General features: G+C 42.0%; 1 protein-coding gene across 1 annotated transcript; it reads right to left on the bottom strand.

Moving 5' to 3' along the window:
• Positions 1–138: 138 nt before the first annotated feature.
• LOC116893467 (sperm motility kinase X-like) lies at positions 139–19,783 on the bottom strand. The gene is made up of 3 exons (XM_032895226.1): positions 19,687–19,783; positions 17,919–18,008; positions 139–1,188 (listed from the first exon to the last, which is right to left on the bottom strand). The coding sequence occupies exons 2-3, from the start codon at positions 17,967–17,969 to the stop codon at positions 139–141; spliced, it is 1,101 nt and encodes a 366-aa protein (XP_032751117.1). The 5' UTR covers positions 17,970–18,008; positions 19,687–19,783.
• Between the last annotated feature and the right edge of the window lie 1,239 nt (positions 19,784–21,022).

Genomic DNA, 21,022 nt, shown 5'->3' with positions numbered 1-21,022 from the left:
CATTGCTTTGTTAGGGTGTATCCTTATCAGGTTCATACACACACACACACACACACACACACACACACACACACACACACACACACACACACACACTGCTACAGACAGCGTCCCTTATGCAGGGTGTTTCTTAAATGTTTATTTTACGGTGTATTCCTTTACAGTCTCTTTCTCCAAGGTATCCCCAGAGGAGGAGTCTGTGAGGGATATACTCTTAAACTCCTCCTGGAGACTGCAGGAGGATATATTCCTGTCAGGCTTATCTGTGACAGCTCTCATGCTCCTGACAGTGCTAGGGCTCCGAGTGTCTGGGAAAACCTGTGTGGAATTAGGTGGTAAACATGCCTCACTGTCCCTGATCATGGGACGCGTCTTGATTTGGTGGATAGTGGGCCTCCTGCTGGGATTGATCATCAACATTTCAACGATGACGTTGAAAATATCAATGGAAACGTGAGGAGGAACGCTGAAGTTTGCAGAGATGATCTGCCACTTTATCTCCACAAAAGAATTGCCTCGGAAAGGCAGGCTCCCTGACACCATGAAGAAGAGGAGGACCCCTAAACTCCAGATATCCACGGGGAGACCCTCATATTTCTCTGCTTGCAAGAGTTCTGGGGCACAGTAGGGCAGTGTGCCACAGAAACCGGCCAGCTTCTGCCCAGGAACCACTTTAGCAGCCAGGCCAAAATCACTCAGCTTGATGTTCCCCTTGCGGTTGATCAAAATGTTGCTGGCCTTTATGTCTCTATGGGCAATGTGATGGTCGTGGCAGTACTGCACAGCATGTACTATCTGGACAAATATCTTTCGAGCCTCGCTATCCTCTAAAGACCCCGCTTGGATGACGCGGTCTTGCAGCTCTCCCTCTGAGGCATACTCCATCACCAGGTAGGTGGTCTCTCTTGTCTCGACCACATGATACAGCTTGATGATGTTAGGATGGCTAAGGGATTTCATAATCCTGGCTTCCCTGGAGGTGACTGAGGTATACTTGTTGTTTTGCAGAATTTTTACAGCCACAGTGGTGCATGTGGGGACATGGAAGGCTCGTTTCACCACTGAGAAGTTCCCTTTGCCCAGAGTGTTCAGCATCTTATAGTTCGTGTTGAAGTTCTCCTCAATCAAATAGCAGGCCTTCAGATCCTGCTGCTGCATTAGGTCCTCCGTGGCATGGCTAGACGTAAACTTGCAATGAGAAATTAAAAAAAAAAATTAAAAATCAGGCCCAAGAAAATGTTTACAGCTATAAATTATTACTTTGAAAAGATAAGAAAAAGGTCAGAAATGTGTCAGACGACCTAGTCTAGTACTTTAAATGCGTGGAAAGAGAAGAACAAACCACCTTCTGAAGCAGACACAAAGTATGGCACAGATCAGGTTGACAGGGACCCACCACAAACAGAAAGAACAAAACAAGGGGTCACAGACAGTAAGAGCTGTGCATTGGAAAAGAAAGCCATCCTCTCTCTGATCTCAGCACACTGAGCAAAAAAGAAAAACTGGTTCAAGAGGAGTGGATAAGACAATGAACCCTCCAAAACCCACAGTGTTCAGGCTGGGGAGCTATTTCTGGAGTCCAGAATGATAGCTACTCCTGCAGAGGACCTGCATTTGGGTCTCAGGACCCAGGTCAGGTGGCCCACAACTGCTCTAAGTTCAGCTCTAGGACATCTTACACGTCTACCCTCTAAGGGCACTGTCATGATATGAATATGCTTAACCCAGGGAGCGTCACTATTTGGAGGCATGGCCTTCTTGGAGTAGGTATGTCACTGTGGGCATGGACCCTCACCCTAGCTGCCTGGAAGCTTCTACTAGCAGCCTTCAGATGAAGATGTAGAACTCTCAGTGTCTCCTGCACTATGCTGCCATGCTCGTGCCTTGATGATAATGGACTGAACTTGTAAGCCAGCACCCAATAAAATGTTGTCCTTTTGTTATTTTGTCTTTTTTTCCCCTGCCTCAAAGCTCAGGACCAAACCCAGGACCTTGCGCTTGCTAAGCAAGAGCTCTACCACTGAGCTAAATCCCCAACCCAAATGTTGTCCTTTATAAGACTTGACTTGCTGGTCATGGTGTCTGTTCACAGCAGTAAAACACTAAGACAGAAGTTGGTACCAGGGACTGGGGTATTACTGTGATAGCCTGACCATGCTTTTTCATTTGGAAGAATGTGGATTTCGGGAATTTGATTTTGGAAAGTGGTAAAATGCTTTAAACGGGGCTTAATGAACTATTCCATTCCTTCCATCAATATGGAAGACTTTGCTCCTGAGAGTGCATACCTAGCACAGGAGGGTTCAGTGGAGAAGAATTTCAGAATGTGGCCTGGAGACTGTTTTTTGTGGTGTTTTGGTAAAGAATGTGGCTGCTTTTTGCCCTTGTCTGAAGAGTCTACCTGTGTCTAAGGTAAAGAGACTTCTATTAATTGCACTGGCAAAGGAAGTCTCAAAAAAAAAGCCCAGAAGATTTTGTTGTCTGGTTAAGTCTCATGAAGAGTGTTTTAAACAAGCGTAGCAAGTTAGAAAGAAAAAATATAAAATACATGGTTCAGGTATTAACCAGCACGAGGAAGTGAAATAGAGCTGAATCCTATGTTCTAGGAGATAATGGACTAAGGAATTTGGCGGCAAGAACCCACCTAGCTAAATTTAACTCCCAGCATGGTGGTACAAGCCTTTAATCCCAGAAGACAAGGTCAAACAGATCTCTGAGTGGAAGGCCAGCCTGGGACAAAGCAGGTTCTAGGTGAAGAAAAGCCTAAATCCAGGCATGGCGGTACATGACTTTAATCCCAGCGTTACAGGAAAGAGTTCAAGGTCAATATACAGAGCAAGCTCCAGGAATGCCAAGGTTAGGCAGCGAGGGAGTCAGAAAACAAAGCTCCTAATAGAATAAGGGGGAGCCATGTTCCAGCCCCAGCAAGCAATAGAACACAGCAGCTTCAGTCATGTGGCTCTGGCTTTAGAATGAAAAATAGAAGGGACTACAGGGACAATTCATGCTGCTTAGCTGGAGCTAAGAAATTATCAATGATTAAGAAGAGACCAGCATCCTTGAGGTGAAATCTGGGAAGCGTTTTCTGAGAGCACAGTGCTGTGTTCCAGAGATAGCCAAGGTTGTACCTCGTGCTGCAACTGCACTTGGTACTGTATAAGAGTCACCCAGACGGTACTGGTTTAGAAGGCATGAAGGCATCTAGGCATGAAGAATAGCTGAGGCTTGGCACTGTGAGAGGCCATGGAAGGCCACTGGTGAAAAAAGTGCAGCCCCAGTTGCAGTTGATGGCCCAGGACTGAAGGGGTCATGCAAAGGAGTTGAGGCTTGGCATGATGAAGAGAGCCTGTGAACAGCCATTGGTGAAGACTAGTTGCAGCAGGAGACACCAGTCTGTTCACAGCGGTAAAACCCTAAGATAAGCACCTATACAGTGCACACCCGGGCACTACAAGTCACTTAAAATACTGATACAAATCTTTCTATGTAATATGATTTATGACCGTTGAAGGTCAGAGACAGCATTAGATGCTCTGGAAGTGGAATTATAGGCAGTTGTAGTGAGACATTTGATTTGTTTTAAAACCCAGTAATGGTATGTGAACATGTTATTGTTTTAATTCCAGGTGTACAATGAGAGGCTCAGAATAAACTGTAATTCCAGTTACTGAAAATCTGACTCCCTCTTCTGACTTCCACAGCAGGGACCAGGGAGGTGGTGCTCAGACACATTTGGAGGCAAAATACTCCTGCACATAAATGAAAACATAAAATATTCTAACTTGAGGAGGGCCTACATGCCTGAGAGCAGAGGTAAGACCAACTCTTCTGCTCAAAGCAACCCACATGGAGGCTTCAGGTCACACAAACCCAGAAGTTCTCTGTTCCCAGATCTGGCTGAAAGAAAACAGGTCTACAGGAGTGCTGACACAGGCTTACAGGAGAGTCAAAGCCACTATCAGAGACAGCAAGACAAGCTAACACCACAACCTGATGGTGAGAGGCAAGCGCAGGAACCTAAGCAACAGAAAACAAGACTACTTGGCATCATCAGAGCCCAGTTCTTCCAGCAAAGCAAATACTGGTTATCCAAACACACTGGAAAAGCAAGATTTGGATTTAAAATCACATCTGATGACCCTCGGATCCCTATCCACAGCAGCTCCCTGCTCCCAAACCCCGTGGGAGAGAGACCTCACCGCCTGGAGAGGAGGGACTCCTGAGACTGGAGAGCGGAAGAGACTACCAACACTGCCCACCCCTGCCCACATCCCTGGGCCCAAGAGGAAACTGTATACGGCCTCTGGGTTCCCTTGGATAAGGGCACAGCAGCAGCAAGTCCGCTGCGTCTGAGACACCGCCAGAACCTGAAGGGACCGACCAGATAAACAGTTCTCTGCACCCAAATCCCGTGGGAGGGAGAGCTAAACCTTCAGAGAGGCAGACACGCCTGGGAAACCAGAAGAGACTACACTCTGCCCACATTACTGATTCCAGAGGAAAACACCAAACGCCATCTGGAACCCTGGTGCACGGAAGCTCCCGGAAAGGGCGGCGAAGATCTTCCTGGTTGCTGCCCCCACGGAGAGCTCATAAGCAACACCCCACGAGCAAACTTGAACCTCGGGACCACAGGAAAGACAAACCTTCCTGCTCCAAGTGACCTGCCTGGTAAACTCAAGACACAGGCCCACAGGAACAGCTGAAGACCTGTAGATAGGAAAAACTACACTCCCGAAAGCAGAACACTCTGTTCCCATAACTGGCTGAAAAAAAACAGGAAAACAGGTCTACAGCACTCCTGACACACAGGCTTATAGGACAGTCTAGCTACTGTCAGAAATAGCAGAACAAAGTAACACTAGAGATAATCTGATGGCGAGAGGCAAGCACAGGAACCCAAGCAACAGAAACCAAGACTACATGGCATCATCGGAGCCCAATTCTCCCACCAAAACAAACATGGAATATCCAAACACACCAGAAAAGCAAGATCTAGTTTCAAAATCATATTTGATCATGATGCTGGAGGATTTCAAGAAAGACGTGAAGAACTCCCTTAGAGAAACACAGGAAAACATTAATAAACAAGTAGAAGCCTACAGAGAGGAATCGCAAAAATCCCTGAAAGAATTCCAGGAAAACACAATCAAACAGTTGAAGGAATTAAAAATGGAAACAGAAGCAATCAAGAAAGAACACATGGAAACAACCCTGGATATAGAAAACCAAAAGAAGAGACAAGGAGCTGTAGATACGAGCTTCACCAACAGAATACAAGAGATGGAAGAGAGAATCTCAGGAGCAGAAGATTCCATAGAAATCATTGACTCAACTGTCAAAGATAATGTAAAGCGGAAAAAGCTACTGGTCCAAAACATACAGGAAATCCAGGACTCAATGAGAAGATCAAACCTAAGGATAATAGGTATAGAAGAGAGTGAAGACTCCCAGCTCAAAGGACCAGTAAATATCTTCAACAAAATCATAGAAGAAAACTTCCTAACCTAAAGAGATACCCATAAGCATGCAAGAAGCCTACAGAACTCCAAATAGATTTGACCAGAAAAGAAACTCCTCCCGTCACATAATAGTCAAAACACCAAATGCACAAAACAAAGAAAGAATATTAAAAGCAGTAAGGGGAAAAGGTCAAGTAACATATAAAGGCAGACCTATCAGAATCACACCAGACTTTTCGCCAGAAACTATGAAAGCCAGAAGATCCTGGACAGATGTCATACAGACCCTAAGAGAACACAAATGCCAGCCCAGGTTACTGTATCCTGCAAAACTCTCAATTAACATAGATGGAGAAACCAAGATATTCCAAGACATAACGAAATTTACACAATATCTTTCTACAAATCCAGCACTACAAAGGATAATAAATGGTAAAGCCCAACATAAAGAGGCAAGCTATACCCTAGAAGAAGCAAGAAACTAATCGTCTTGGCAACAAAACAAAGAGAAGAAAAGCACACAAACATAACCTCATATCCAAATATGAATATAACAGAAAGCAATAATCACTATTCCTTAATATCTCTCAACATCAATGGCCTCAACTCCCCAATAAAAAGATATAGATTAACAAACAGGATACGCAACAAGGACCCTGCATTCTGCTGCCTACAGGAAACACACCTCAGAGACAAAGACAGACACTACCTCAGAGTGAAAGGCTGGAAAACAACTTTCCAAGGAAATGGTCAGAAGAAGCAAGCTGGAGTAGCCATTCTAATATCAAAAAAAATCAATTTTCAACTAAAAGTCATCAAAAAGATAAGGAAGGACACTTCATATTCATCAAAGGAAAAATCCACCAAGATGAACTCTCAATCCTAAATATCTATGCCCCAAATACAAGGGCACCTACGGGGTTGGGGATTTAGCTCAGTGGTAGAGCGCTTGCCCAGCAAGCGCAAGGCCCTGGGTTCGGTCCCCAGCTCCAAAAAAAAAGAAAAGAAAAAACAAACAAACAAACAAGGGCACCTACATACGTAAAAGAAACCTTACTAAAGCTCAAAACACACATTGCACCTCACACAATAATAGTAGGAGATTTCAACACCCCACTCTCATCAATGGACAGATCATGGAAACAGAAATTAAACAGAGATGTAGACAAACTAAGAGAAGTCATGAACCAAGTGGACTTAACAGATATTTATAGAACATGCTATCCTAAAGAAAAAGGATATGCATTCTTCTCAGCTCCTCATGGTACTTTCTCCAAAACTGACCATATAATTGGTCAAAAAACGGGCCTCAACAGGTACAGAAAGATAGAAATAATCCCATGCGTGCTATCAGACCACCACAGCCTAAAGCTGGTCTTCAATAACAATAAGGGAAGAACGCCCACATATAGGTGGAAGTTGAACAATGCTCTACTCAATGATAACCTGGCCAAGGAAGAAATAAAGAAAGAAATTAAAGACTTTTTAGAATTTAATGAAAATGAAGGTACAACATACCCAAACTTATGGGACACAATGAAAGCTGTGCTAAGAGGAAAACTCATAGCGCTGAGTGCCTGCAGAAAGAAACAGGAAAGAGCATATGTCATCAGCTTGAAAGCACACCTAAAAGCTCTAGAACAAAAAGAAGCAAATACACCCAGGAGGAGTAGAAGGCAGGAAATAATCAAACTCAGGGCTGAAATCAACCAAGTAGAAACAAAAAGAACCATAGAAAGAATCAACAGAACCAAAAGTTGGTTCTTTGAGAAAATCAACAAGATAGATAAACCCTTAGCCAGACTAATGAGAGGACACAGAGAGTGTGTCTAAATTAACAAAATCAGAAATGAAAAGCGAGACATAACTACAGATTCAGAGGAAATTCAAAAAATCATCAGATCTTACTATAAAAGCCTATATTCAACAAAACTTGAAAATCTGCAGGAAATTGACAATTTCGTAGACAGATACCAGGTACCGAAGTTAAATCAGGAACAGATAAACCAGTTAAACAACCCCATAACTCCTAAGGAAATAGAAGCAGTCATTAAAGGTCTCCCAACCAAAAAGAGCCCAGGTCCAGACGGGTTTAGTGCAGAATTCTATCAGACCTTCATAGAAGACCGCATACCAATATTATCCAAACTATACCACAAAATTGAAGCAGATGAAGCACTACCGAATTCCTTCTATGAAGCCACAATTACTCTTATACCTAAACCACACAAAGACCCAACAAAGAAAGAACTTCAGACCAATTTCCCTTATCAATATGAACGCAAAAATACTCAATAAAATTCTGGCAAACCGAATCCAAGAGCACATCAAAACAGTCATCCACCATGATCAAGTAGGCTTCATCCCAGGTATGCAGGGATGGTTTAATATACGGAAATCCATCAACGTGATCCATTATATAAACAAACCGAAAGAACAAAACCACATGATCATTTCATTAGATGCTGAGAAAGCACTTGACAAAATTCAACACCCTTCATGATAAAAGTCCTGGAAAGAATAGGAATTCAAGGCCCATACCTAAACATAGTAAAAGCCAGCCATATACAGCGAACCAGTTGCTAACATTAAACTAAATGGAGAGAAACTTGAAGCAATCCCACTAAAATCAGGGACTAGACAAGGCTGCCCACTCTCTCCCTACTTATTCAATATAGTTCTTGAAGTTCTAGCCAGAGCAATCAGACAACAAAAGGAGGTCAAGGGGATACAGATTGGAAAAGAAGAAGTCAAAATATCACTATTTGCAGATGATATGATAGTATATTTAAGTGATCCCAAAAGTTCCACCAGAGAACTACTAAAGCTGATAAACAACTTCAGCAAAGTGGCTGGGTATAAAATTACCTCAAATAAATCAGTAGCCTTCCTCTACACAAAAGAGAAACAAGTCGAGAAAAAATTAGGAAAACGACACCCTTCATAATAGACCCAAATAATATAAAGTACCTTGGTGTGACTTTAACCAAGCAAGTAAAAGATCTGTACAATAAGAACTTCAAGACTCTGAAGAAAGAAATTGAAGAAGACCTCAGAAGATGGAAAGATTCTCCCATGCTCATGGATTGGCAGGATTAATATAGTAAAAATGGCCATTTTACCAAAAGCGATCTACAGATTCAATGCAATCCCCATCAAAATATCAATCCATTTCTTCAAAGAGTTAGACAGAACAATTTGCAAATTCATCTGGAATAACAAAAAACCCAGGATAGCTAAAACTAACCTCAACAATAAAAGGACTTCTGGGGGAGACCCCATTATTGACCCCAAAAAGAATTACAAAGCAAAAGGGATAAAAAAAAAAAAAACCACACACTATGATTTTGGTATAGAGACGGGCAGATAGACCAGTGGAATAGAATTGAAGACCCAGAAATGAACCCATACACCTATGGCACTTGATTTTGACAAAGGAGCCAAAACCATCCAATGGAAAAAGATAGCATTTTCAGCAAATGGTGCTGGTTCAACTGGAGGTCAACATGTAGAAGAATGCAGATCGATCCATGCTTATCACCCTGTACAAAAGCTTAAGTCCAAGTGGATCAAGGATCTCCACATCAAACCAGATACACTCAAACTAATAGAAGAAAAACTCGGGCAGCATCTGGAACACATGGGCACTAGAAAAAATTTCCTGAACAAAACACCAATGGCTTATGCTCTTAAGATCAAGAATCGACAAATGGGATCTCATAAAACTGAAGCTTCTGTAAGTCAAAGGACACTGTGGTTAGGACAAAACGGCAACCAACAGATTGGGAAAAGATCTTTACCAATCCTATAACAGATAGAGGCCTTATATCCAAAATATACAAAGAACTCAAGAAGTTAGACCGCACGGAGACAAATAACCCTATTAAAAAATGGGGTTGAGAGCTAAACAAAGAATTCACAGCTGAGGAATACAGCTGAGGAATGCCGAATGGCTGAGAAACACCTAAAGAAATGTTCAACATCTTTAGTCATAAGGGAAATGCAAATCAAAACAACCCTGAGATTTCACCTCACACCAGTGAGAATGGCTAAGATCAAAAACTCAGGTGACAGCAGATGCTGGAGAGGATGTGGAGAAAGAGGAACACTCCTCCATTGTTGGTGGGGTTGCAGACTGATACAACCATTCTGGAAATCAGTCTGGAGGTTCCTCAGAAAATTGGACATTGAACTGCCTGACGATCCAGCTATACCTCTCTTGGGCATATACCCAAAAGATGCCCCAACATATAAAAAAGACACGTGCTCCACTATGTTTAATCGCAGCCTTATTTATAATAGCCAGAAGCTGGAAAGAACCCAGATGCCCTTCAACAGAGGAATGGATACAGAAAATGTGGTACATCTACATAATGGAATATTACTCAGCTATCAAAAACAATGACTTTATGAAATTCGTAGGCAAATGTTTGGAACTGGAAAATATCATCCTGAGTGAGCTAACCCAATCACAGAAAGACACACATGGTATGCACTCATTGATAAGTGGCTATTAGCCCAAATGCTTGAATTACCCTAGATGCCTAGAACAAATGAAACTCAAGACGGATGATCAAAATGTGAATGCTTCACTCCTTCTTTAAAAGGGGAACAAGAATACCCTTGGCAGGGAAGAGAGAGGCAAAGATTAAAACAGAGATTGAAGGAACACCCATTCAGAGCCTGCCCCACATGTGGCCCATACATATACAGCCACCCAATTAGACAAGATGGATGAAGCAAAGAAGTGCAGGCCGGGCAGGAGCCGGATGTAGATCGCCCCTGAGAGACACAGCCAGAATACAGCAAATACAGAGGCGAATGCCAGCAGCAAACCACTGAACTGAGAATAGGACCCCTGCTGAAAGGAATCAGAGAAAGAACTGGAAGAGCTTGAAGGGGCTCGAGATCCCATATGTACAACAATACCAAGCAACCAGAGCTTCCAGGGACTAAGCCACTACCTAAGGACTATACATGGACTGACCCTGGACTCTGACCTCATAGGTAGCAATGAATATCCTAGTAATCGCACCAGTGGAAGGGGAAGCCCTGGGTCCTGCTAAGACTGAACCCCCAGTGAACTAGACTGTTGGGGGGAGGGCGGCAATGCGGGGAGGGTGGGGAGGGGAACACCCACAAGGAAGGGAGGGGGAGGGGATGTTTGCCCGAAACCGGGAAAGGAATAACACTCAAATGTATATAAGAAATACTCAAGTTAATAAAAAAAGAAAAGAAAAGAAAAGAGCAGGTCTTCTAGAGACAACAGCCAGACAGGATACAAGACAAGAACAAAACAAGATACAATTCAAGATGCAATATAAGATACAATAAAACAAGCCTCTCGTACAGAGGCTGGACAAGGCAACACAATAGGAGCGAAAATGTCTCAAGAGCAGCAAAAGAGTCAGAGGTACACCCGCTACCAACTACTAGGAGTCCCACAAAACCGCCAAGATCACAGCAATAACACAGGCACAGAGGGCAGGCTCTGTGGTTGCTACTTGAGTCTCCGTAAGCCCATGTGATCCTTGTTTAGTTGACTCAGAAGGCCATTCAGAAAACTAACATATATTTCGAATGGGAGCTAATGTCTCACATTTATCACTGGAGAATTTAATTGTCCAACATATCAATGTGTTTCAGAATCAAACATTGGATGCAACCTAAGAATACATTCAGTTCACCTAAGAACCCAGGGAGGAAGGAGCAAGCGGGGACCGGAGAGCTTGCAGCAGCTTCGATCTTACTGGGAGCAGACCGCTCGGGAGACTGAAGGGCCTCATGTGGAGACTCCTAAGTAGCTATTTTATTGAGCTACATCGGGCATTCTTTGTTTTTCTTTCTGCTTGGCATCCGCCGCATTCTCGGATCAACTCTGCTTGCACACAATAAGAACTTCTTCATGGGGTTGGGGATTTAGCTCAGTGGTAGGGCGCTTGCCTAGCAAGTGCAAGGCCCGGGGTTCGGTCCCCAGCTCCGAAAAAAAAAAAAAAAAGAAAAAAGAAAAAAAAGAACTTCTTCATAAGACTCATGACCTCTGTCAGTTTTTCTCTAAATATGTGTAAATTAATTATAGTCTGAGGTGATTGTGAGAAACAGTTAGGTAATTTTCTTTTGTCATGTTTTGTTTCAGCATGCAGGATTGAACCCTTAGCCTGATTCATGCTGAGTGATCGCTCTACACTGAGCTCTATCCTCATCTCCTTAGAAAGAGAAATTCTTAGACATTTCTTAAAATAAACGTTCATGTGGGGCAAGAAAGACATGGAATCATGATCACTATTATTAACCATCAGGGAAACACAAATAGAATAATGATGATATATCATCTCACCCCAGTTTAAAGGCTACTGTCAAAAGAAGAGAACAAGAGAAGGAGGGAGTGGGAGAAAGAGGAGGATAAAGAGGAGAGGGAGAGGGAGAGGGAGAGGAAGAGGAGGAGGAGGAGCAGGAAGAAGACATGGGTAAAGACTGACAACCTAAGTTCCAACCCTGGCACATACATGGAAGAAGAAAAAAGACCGACTTTCACATGTTACAAAAAGGCATGCCATAATACTTGTATGTCCACACACATCCACACAGAAAAATAATAAATAATTGTAAAATAAAAAAAAAAGAATTACAGGAAAACACAGACAAACAGGTGAAAGAATAGAAAATACCATACAGGATTTAAAAATGGAAAAAGAAAGCACAACAGGGAGACAACCCTGCAGATAGAAAACCTAGGAGAGATATCAGGAGACATAAACATAAGCAGATTACAAGAGATAGAAGACAGAATCTCAGGGGCAAAAAATACCATAGAAAACATAGACACAACAGTGAAAGATGATGTAAAACACAGACAGAATCTCAGGGGCAGAAGATACCATAGAAAATATCGACACAACAGTGAAAGATGATGTAAAACACAGAAAGCTCCTAGCTCAAAACATCCAGGAAATCGAGGACACAATGAGAAGATCAAACCTAAGGATAATAAGTATAGAAAAAATCAGACTTCTCACTTAAAGGGCCAGTAAATACATTCAACAAAATTATAGGAGAAAACTTCCCTAACCTAAAAAAAATGCCCATAAACATACAAGAAACCTACACAACTCCAAATGGACTGGACCAGAAAAGAAATTCATCCCATAACATAATAGACAAAACACCGGGGTTGGGGATTTAGCTCAGTGGTAGAGCGCTTGACTAGCAAGCCCAAGGCCCTGGGTTCGGTCCCCAGCTCCGAAAAAAAAAAAAAGAAAGAAAAAAAAAAAAAAAAAATAGACAAAACACCAAACACATAAAACAAAGAAAAAAATTGAAAGAATTAAGGGGGAAAGGTCAAGTAACATATAAAGACAGACCTATAAGAATTACACCAGAATTCTCACCAGAGACTATGAAAGCCAGAAGATCCTGGGCAGATGTCATACAGAATGTGAGACAACATAAATGCCAGCACAGGCTACTATACCCAGCAAAATCTTTCAATTAACATAGATGGAGAAACCAAGATATTCCATGGCAAGACCAAATTTACACAATATCCCTCTACAAATCCAGCCGTACAAAGGATAATAGATGGGAAACTCCAACACAAGGAGGGAAATTACACCCTAGAAAAAAATCAAGAAAGTAATATCCTTATAACAAAACAAAAAGAAGAGAGACACAAAAATATAATTCCACCTCTAACAACAAAAAGTAACAGGAAACAACAATCACTATTCCTTAATATCTCTTAACATCAATGGACTCGATTCCCCAATAAAAAGACATAGACTAAAAGACTAGATAAACAAAGAGGACCAAGCATTTGATGCATACAGGAAACACACCTCAGAGACAAAGACAGACATTACCTCAGAGTAAAAGGCTAGGAAAAAAATTTTCCAAGCAAACGGTCCGAAGAAACAAGCTGGAGTAGCCATTCTAATATCGAACAAAATCAACTTTCAACCAAAAGTTATCAAAAAAGATAAGGAATAACACTTCATATTTATCAAAGAAAAAAACCCACCAATATGAACTCTCAATCTTAAATATCTATGCTCCAAATATAAGGACACCTACATTCATAAAAGAAACCTTACTAAACCTCAAAGCACACACTGTACCTCACACAAAAATAAAAGATTTCAACACCCAACTCTCATCAATGGACAGATAATGGAAAGTGAAATTAAACACAAACATAGAGGAACTAACAGAAGTTATTAACTAAATGAATTTAACGGATAGAATATTTTATCCTAAAACAAAATAATATACCTTCTTCTCGGCACCTCGTGGTACCTTCTCCAAAATTGGCTACATAATCGGTCACAAAACAGGCCTCAACAGATACAAGACTGAAATAATCCCATGCATCCTATCAGATCACCATGAACTAAGGCTGATCTTCAATAGCAACAAAAATGACAGAAAGCCCATATATACATAGAAGTTGAACAAGGCTCTACTCAATGATAACTTAGTCAAGGAAGAAAGAACGAAATAAATTAAAAACTTCTTAGAATTCAATGACAATGAAGAACAACATACCCAAACTTATGGAAAACAAGGAAAGTAGTGCGAAGCAGAAAACTCATAGGTTTGAGTGCCTCTAAAATAAAACTGGAGACAGTATACATTAGCAGCTTGAGAGCACACCTAAAAGCTCTAGAACAAAAAGAAGCAAATACACCCAAGAAGAGTAGAAGGCAGGAAATAATCAAACTCAGGGCTGAAATCAACCAAGTAGAAACAAAAAAGACTATACAAAATAATCAACAAAACCGAAAGCAGTTTCTTTGAGAAAAATCAACAAGATAGATAAACCCTTAGCCAGACTAACCATAGGGCACAGAGAGTGTGTCCAAATTAACAAAATCAGAAATGAAAAGGGAGACATAACTACAGAATCTGAGGAAATTCAAAAAATCATCAGATCCTACTACAAAAGCCTATATTCAACAAAACTGGAAAATCTGGAGGAAATGGACAATTTTATAGACCGATGCCAAGTACCAAAGTTAAATCAGGAACAGATAAACCATCTAAACAAGCCTATAACTCCTAAAGAAATAGAAGCAGTTATTAAAAGTCTCCCAATCAAAAGAGCCCAGGACCAGATGGGTTTAGTGCAGAATTCGATCAGACCTTCATAGAAGACCTCATACCAATACTGTCCAAACTATTCCACAAAATTGAAAGACAGAACACTACCAAATTCCTTCTATGAAGCCACAATTACTCTTATACCTAAACCACACAAAGACCCAACAAAGAAAGAGAACTTCAGACCAATTTCCCTTATGAATATCGACGCAAAAATACTCAATAAAATTCTGGCAAACCGAATCCAAGAACACATCAAAACAATCATCCACCATGATCAAGTAGGCTTCATCCCAGGCATGCAGGGATGGTTTAATATATGGAAAACCATCAACGTGATCCATTATATAAACAAACTGAAAGATCAAAACCACATGATCATTTCATTAGATGCTGAGAAAGCATTTGACAAAATTCAACACCCCTTCATGATAAAAGTCCTGGAAAGAATAGGAATTCAAGGCCCATACCTAAACATAGTAAAAGCTATATACAGCAAACCAGTTGCTAACATTAAACTAAATGGAGAGAAACTTGAAGCAATCCCACTAAAATCAGGGACTAGACAAGGCTGCCCACTCTCTCCCTACTTATTCAATATAGTTCTTGAAGTTCTAGCCAGAGCAATCAGACAACAAAAGGAGATCAAGGGGATACAGATTGGAAAAGAAGAAGTCAAAATATCACTATTTGCAGATGATATGATAGTATATTTAAGTGATCCCAAAAGTTCCACCAGAGAACTACTAAAGCTGATAAACAACTTTAGCACAGTGGCTGGGTATAAAATTAACTCAAACAAATCAGTAGCCTTCCTCTACTTAAAGGATAAAGAAACTGAAAAAGAAATTAAGGAAATGACACCCTTCACAATAGTCCCAAATAATATAAATTACCTCGATGTGACTCTAATCAAGCAAGGGAAAGATCTGTATGAAAAGAACTTCAAGTCTCTGAAGAAAGAAATTGAAGATCTCAGAAGATGGAAAAACCTCCCATGCTCTTGGATTGGCAGGATTAATATAGTAAAAATGGCCATGCCAAAAAGCAATCTACAGATTCAATGCAATCCCCAACTCAATTCTTCATAGAGTTAGAGCAATTTGCAAATCATTTAGAATAACAAAATACCCGGGTTAATGAAAACTATCCTCAACAATAAAAGAACTTCTGGGGGAATCTCCATCCCTGACCTCAAGCAGTATTACAGAGCATTAGTGAAAAAAAAAAAAAACGTAAGGTATTGATACAGAGACAGGTAGGTAGATCAGTGGAATAGAATTGAAGACCCAGAAATGAACCCACACACCTATGGTCACTTGATCTTTGACAAAGGAGCTAAAACAATCCAATGGAAAAAAGATAGCATTTGCAAAAAAGAAGCAAATGGTCCTTGTTCAACTCGAGGTCAGCAGGTAGAAGAATAAATTGATCCATTCTTATCACCCACTACAAAGCTTAAGTCCAAATGGATCAAGGACCTCCACATCAAACCAGATACACTCAAACTAATAGAAGAAAAAGTGGGGAAGAATCTCAAACACATGGGCACTGGGGAAATTTTCCTGAACAAAACACCAATGGCTTATGCTCTAAGACCAAGAATTGACAAATGGGATCTCATAAAACTACAAAGCTTCTGTAAGGCAAAGTACACTGTTATTAGGACAAATTGCAACCAACAGATTGGGAAAAGATCTTTACCAATCCTACATCTGATAGAGGACTAATATCCAAAACATACAAAGAATTCAAGAAGTTAGACTCCAGAGAGCCAAATAACCCTATTAAAAATGAGGTACAGAGCTAAATGAAGAATTCTCAGCTGAGGAATATTGAATGGCTGACAAGTACTTAAAGAAATAAATTCTCAACATCCTTGGTCATCAGGGAAATGCAAATCAAAACAACCCTGATAGTCTACCTCACAGCAATCAGAAAGGATAAGATAAAAAAAAAACTCAGGTGACAAGGCAAGGATGTGGAGAAAGAGGAAAACTCCTCCATTGTTGGTGGGATTGAAAACTGGTACAACCACTCTGGAAATCAATTTGGAGGTTCCTCAGAAAATTGGACATTCCACTACCTGAGGACTCAGCTATACCTCTCCTGGGCATATACCCAAAAGATGCTCCAACATACAACAAAGACACATGCTCCACTATGTTCATAGCAGCCTTATTTATAATAGCCAGAAGCTGGAAAGAACCCAGATGCCTATCAACAGGGGAATAGTTACAGAAAATGTGGTACATCTACACATTGGAATATTTTCAGCTATCAAAAACAATGACTTTATGAAATTCATAGGCAAATGGATGGAACTAGAAAATACCATCCTGAGTGAGGTAACCCAGTCACAAAAGAAAATACATGGTATGCACTCACTGATAAGTGGATATTAGCCCAAAAGCTCGAGCTAGCCAAGATGCAATCCACAAACCACATGACGCTCAAGAATAAGTATGACCAAAGTGCAGATGCTTCACTCCTTCTTAAAAGGTATAACAAAAATATTCATAGGAGGGAATAATGGAGGCAAAGTTTGGAGCAGAGACTGAAGGAACAGCCATTCAGAGCCTGCTCCACGTGGGTATACAGTCCATATATACAGTCACCAAAACTAGATAAGATTGATGAAGCTAGAAAGTGCATGCTGACAGGAGCCAGATAGCTGTCTCCTGAGAGGCACAGCCAGAGCAATGTCAAATACAGAGGCAAATGCTAACAGCAAACCATTGAACTGAGAATGGGATTCCTGTTAGAGGAATTAGAGAAAGGATTGAAAGAGCTCAAGGGGCTTACAACCCCATAAGAACAACAATTCCAACCAACTAGAGCTCCTAGGGACTAAACCACTACCCAAAGACTATACATGGATTGACCCACGGTCCCAGCTGCATGAGTAGAAAAGGATGGCCTTGTTGGGCATCAGTGGAAGGAGAAGCCCTTGGTCCTGCCTAGGCTGGAACCCCCCCGCCCAGTGTAAGGGAATGTTGGGGGGCAGGAAGGGGGATGGTTGGGTCGGGGAACACCCTTATAGAAGAAGGGGAGGGGAGTAGGATAGGAGGCTTATGTCCAGGAAACATAATTTTAACTTGAAATGTAAATTTAAAAATCCAATAAATTTAATTTGAAATGTAAATTTAAAATATCCAATAAAAATTATATTTTTATCTAAAACATTAAAATTAAAATTAATAAAAAATATTCTAACTTATCAAACATAACTTAAAACAATACAAAGTAAAAGGAAGGTAATAAAGAACATGGAAAAGTAAATGCATAAATCAAGCCAGCAAATACACAAACCAAAACCAAAAAACCATGTTATAGTCACCAAAGTGGAGAGAAACTCACTATTTCAGAATTCCAAGTTCCCGAAGTCTGACTAAAATCACTCTGCATCATTGACGCCAGTTGCTTTCCAACCAGCCTACAGCTTCAAACCTGTAATGGCAAGAGGCAGCCTCGGTCAGAGCTCTAAGTGGGCAGGTGTCGATCATTCCCTACAATGATTCCTGGTGAGGTCAGAGCAGGAAATAGACCAATGGTGTCTAGGCACAACCCACTGGGTTTCCTCACATTCTGTCTCAAAGGACAGGAAGAATGATCTTGGTCAGTGGGGCAGTAGAGAGCTGGTTACACTCAAAGATCTGTCCCCAGTGTTGCCCAGTGACCCACTTCTTCCTGTTAGGCCCACTGCTTAAGATTCTTAATTTCTCCCAAATGGCAACCCCTGGTGGGAACTATGTTCAAACACTTGACACTCTGTGGAACTTTTGACACTCTAACTTTAACAAGAACAATTTCCTTGTTAACACGGAATCCTAAGAATGATGGATGGGCTCCAGACCTTTGGTCCTCCCTCAGTTATGGGCTCTGGTATTCCTTGGTTACTAGATGGACAGTGTTCTGCTTGACCCCAGCCTTTATGATAACTTTGTAGCAACTCAGGTCTACACTATCAAAGAACTCAATTATTATTTTTTGTAAACAAACATCGATGGGTGCTAAAGGATGGTAGCTACTTACTACATTGGAAGTCAAGACAAAATACTGTTTGCCATGGTACCCCAGGGTTTGAGACTAACACCTGTGGGGCTGAGAGGAAGATGACATCATCCATCCCATGTTCCCCATGAGGCCTGAGACATCTCCCAAAGCCCAGGATCCAGAGACACTAACAATTCCCCTCTGTTTTCTGATGGGACAGGAGTTTGTAAGGGAGTCTGTGAAGTGCTAGACAGACTATTCCAGCACTAGGCAGGTTTTGTTCCTTCACATGTTCTTTGAGTTCTTTGGACAGCACAACTCAAGGGCACAGGCTTGATCCTTTGCTTCAAAATCATTATTGCCCCCTCTCCTGTGCCTGGTAAATCACTAGCTTTTGTACCACATTCACCCACCTTAAGACAGAAGATACTTTGTGGAATGACCATGACCCAAGTAGGTGGAGGGACAAACTATGGTATGTGCCAGCCAGGAAAGTTCTTCAAGGAAGCACAAATCTGGCCCTCTTTAGACTAACATTTATTCTGTCCTTGAATTCTTTTCAGCTACCCACTTCCATAATTACATGAACAGAATGGGATATGATCATTGCCTTTGGCCCTTGCATGGAGTCATGATGTTTGAATTATCAGGAAGATCCTAAGAAAACCAGCTAGGAGGAAGCTTTGTGCTAAAGCAGAGACACATTGGTGCCCTTCCTTAAGACACCACCCAATATTGCCCGTCAGTCCTGGGAACAGGAGAGGACTTCATGTGACTTAGCCTGTACTTGGAAAGTAGGGGTGTGAACAAAAAAAGGAAACACTGGGGGACTTGGAAGGGGCAGGCAATAGAAGGTGTGATCAGGGAGGGGAAAGTGATCAAAGTTCTTCATGTACGTGTATGGAAATATCATTGTGAGAATGAGCATGTTGTGTAAACCAATGTTCCAAAATAGTTAAAGGAATAGAGACATGTAAAATAGGACATTTTTAAAGCACAGTCAAAAAAACTAATTAACAAAGACAATAAAAAATTTCCCATTCATACTTCAACGAAGAACTGGAAGAGTTAGTTTAAAAGCAGAAAACAGAAACCTCTAAACTGAAACATAGGAACGTAGAAGAAAACTCACTGTGTTCAGATTCAACAACTCACAAAGATCCAAGCGCAGTGGCTCACCAGCCTAGAAACCCAAATGCTCTCCAACCAACCAACAGCACCTGCACTCACTGTGAGGACAGAGGCAGCCTCGGCCAGAGCTGTAAGTGGGCAATGACCTCACAATGGTTCTCTTTGAGGTCAGAGCTGAAATGGAGCGATGATGGCAGGGCACAACCCACTGATTCCTTCACATTCTGCCCTCAAGACAGGAAAGGCTGGTCAGTGGGGCAGTGGAGACCTAAGGAAGCTAGTTACACCCAGTTAGCAGCCCCTAGATACCCAACAGTGAAGAAGTGGACCATGAAAGGTAGCCTAGTGCTCAGCTGGGCTAAGGTTAGAAACCCCAGAAACCCTGAAGGAACAGTAGGAGCTTCACCTGCTTCCGGGCACCAAGCCCCTGTCACTGGCTGCAGCCTCCCCCCTGGCCCCCACTATAGATTTGTGTCCATCAGTCAAGTAAGGGCAGTCAAGTAAGGGCAATGCCCCAAACCCCTCCACAGTCGCCCTAATAACTCAGACCAATAGGGAAAAAAAGGCGTGAACTCTGGTCACTTAGGCTGAAGACAGATCTCCATTCTAATGAAGTACCCAGAGGCCTAGAGGAGAAAACGAATAAGCTTTCCTTCTCAGGCATTCTTCCGTGCAGAAGGTATTTAATTTCAGGCCCACCCTGAGGAGTCGGGTATGGTTTTACTCATCCACGTTCTGCCATGACAATAAATACCTCAAAACCATGGACTGCCTCTTCTCATGGGGTCTGCCGTGGGGAACCTTTTGAGACGGCCTTTGCCTACAGAGTCACTGTCTAACCTCCCATAGAAGGCCTATCTACACTCCCAACCACAACTGCCACCAAGCCAAGTCTGCTACTCTCCCCACCGGATCAGTCAGAGCCCCGCCCCTCTCCACCCTCTCTTCACTGACCCGGGGCTAGATCCAGACCGTGGGCCCAGATTCCAGATTCTCAGCTCTTCTGTGACTTCCCCAGGTACCTGAGTGTCCAAGAACCTGGGAACCTGGCCTGGGAACTCCAAGGCCCTTGCCTCTTTGCAGTCACAGGGACCCTGAGCCAGCTCCAGCTGCCCCAAGCCTCAGACTGTGCTTTCCCACCCCTGAGCCTTGTCCTCCAGCCCAATTCCTGCCCAGGATTGGCTTGGGACAAGCACAGTCAAACTTCCCACGTCCTGCTTCCACAAGTGGCCGAGCCCTGTGTCGGAGCAGACACAGGACTCACATGTTTTCTATATTGAGAGAATTCATAATGACTTACAGTCTGTAGTCCGACTCCCCAACAATGGGCAGCTGTG

This window comes from Rattus rattus, chromosome 2 (genome assembly GCF_011064425.1).
Source record: "Rattus rattus isolate New Zealand chromosome 2, Rrattus_CSIRO_v1, whole genome shotgun sequence".
NCBI classification, from domain to species: Eukaryota; Metazoa; Chordata; class Mammalia; order Rodentia; family Muridae; genus Rattus; species Rattus rattus.
The sequence above is the reverse complement of the archived record's forward strand: the minus strand, read 5'-3'. Positions and strand labels throughout refer to the sequence as shown.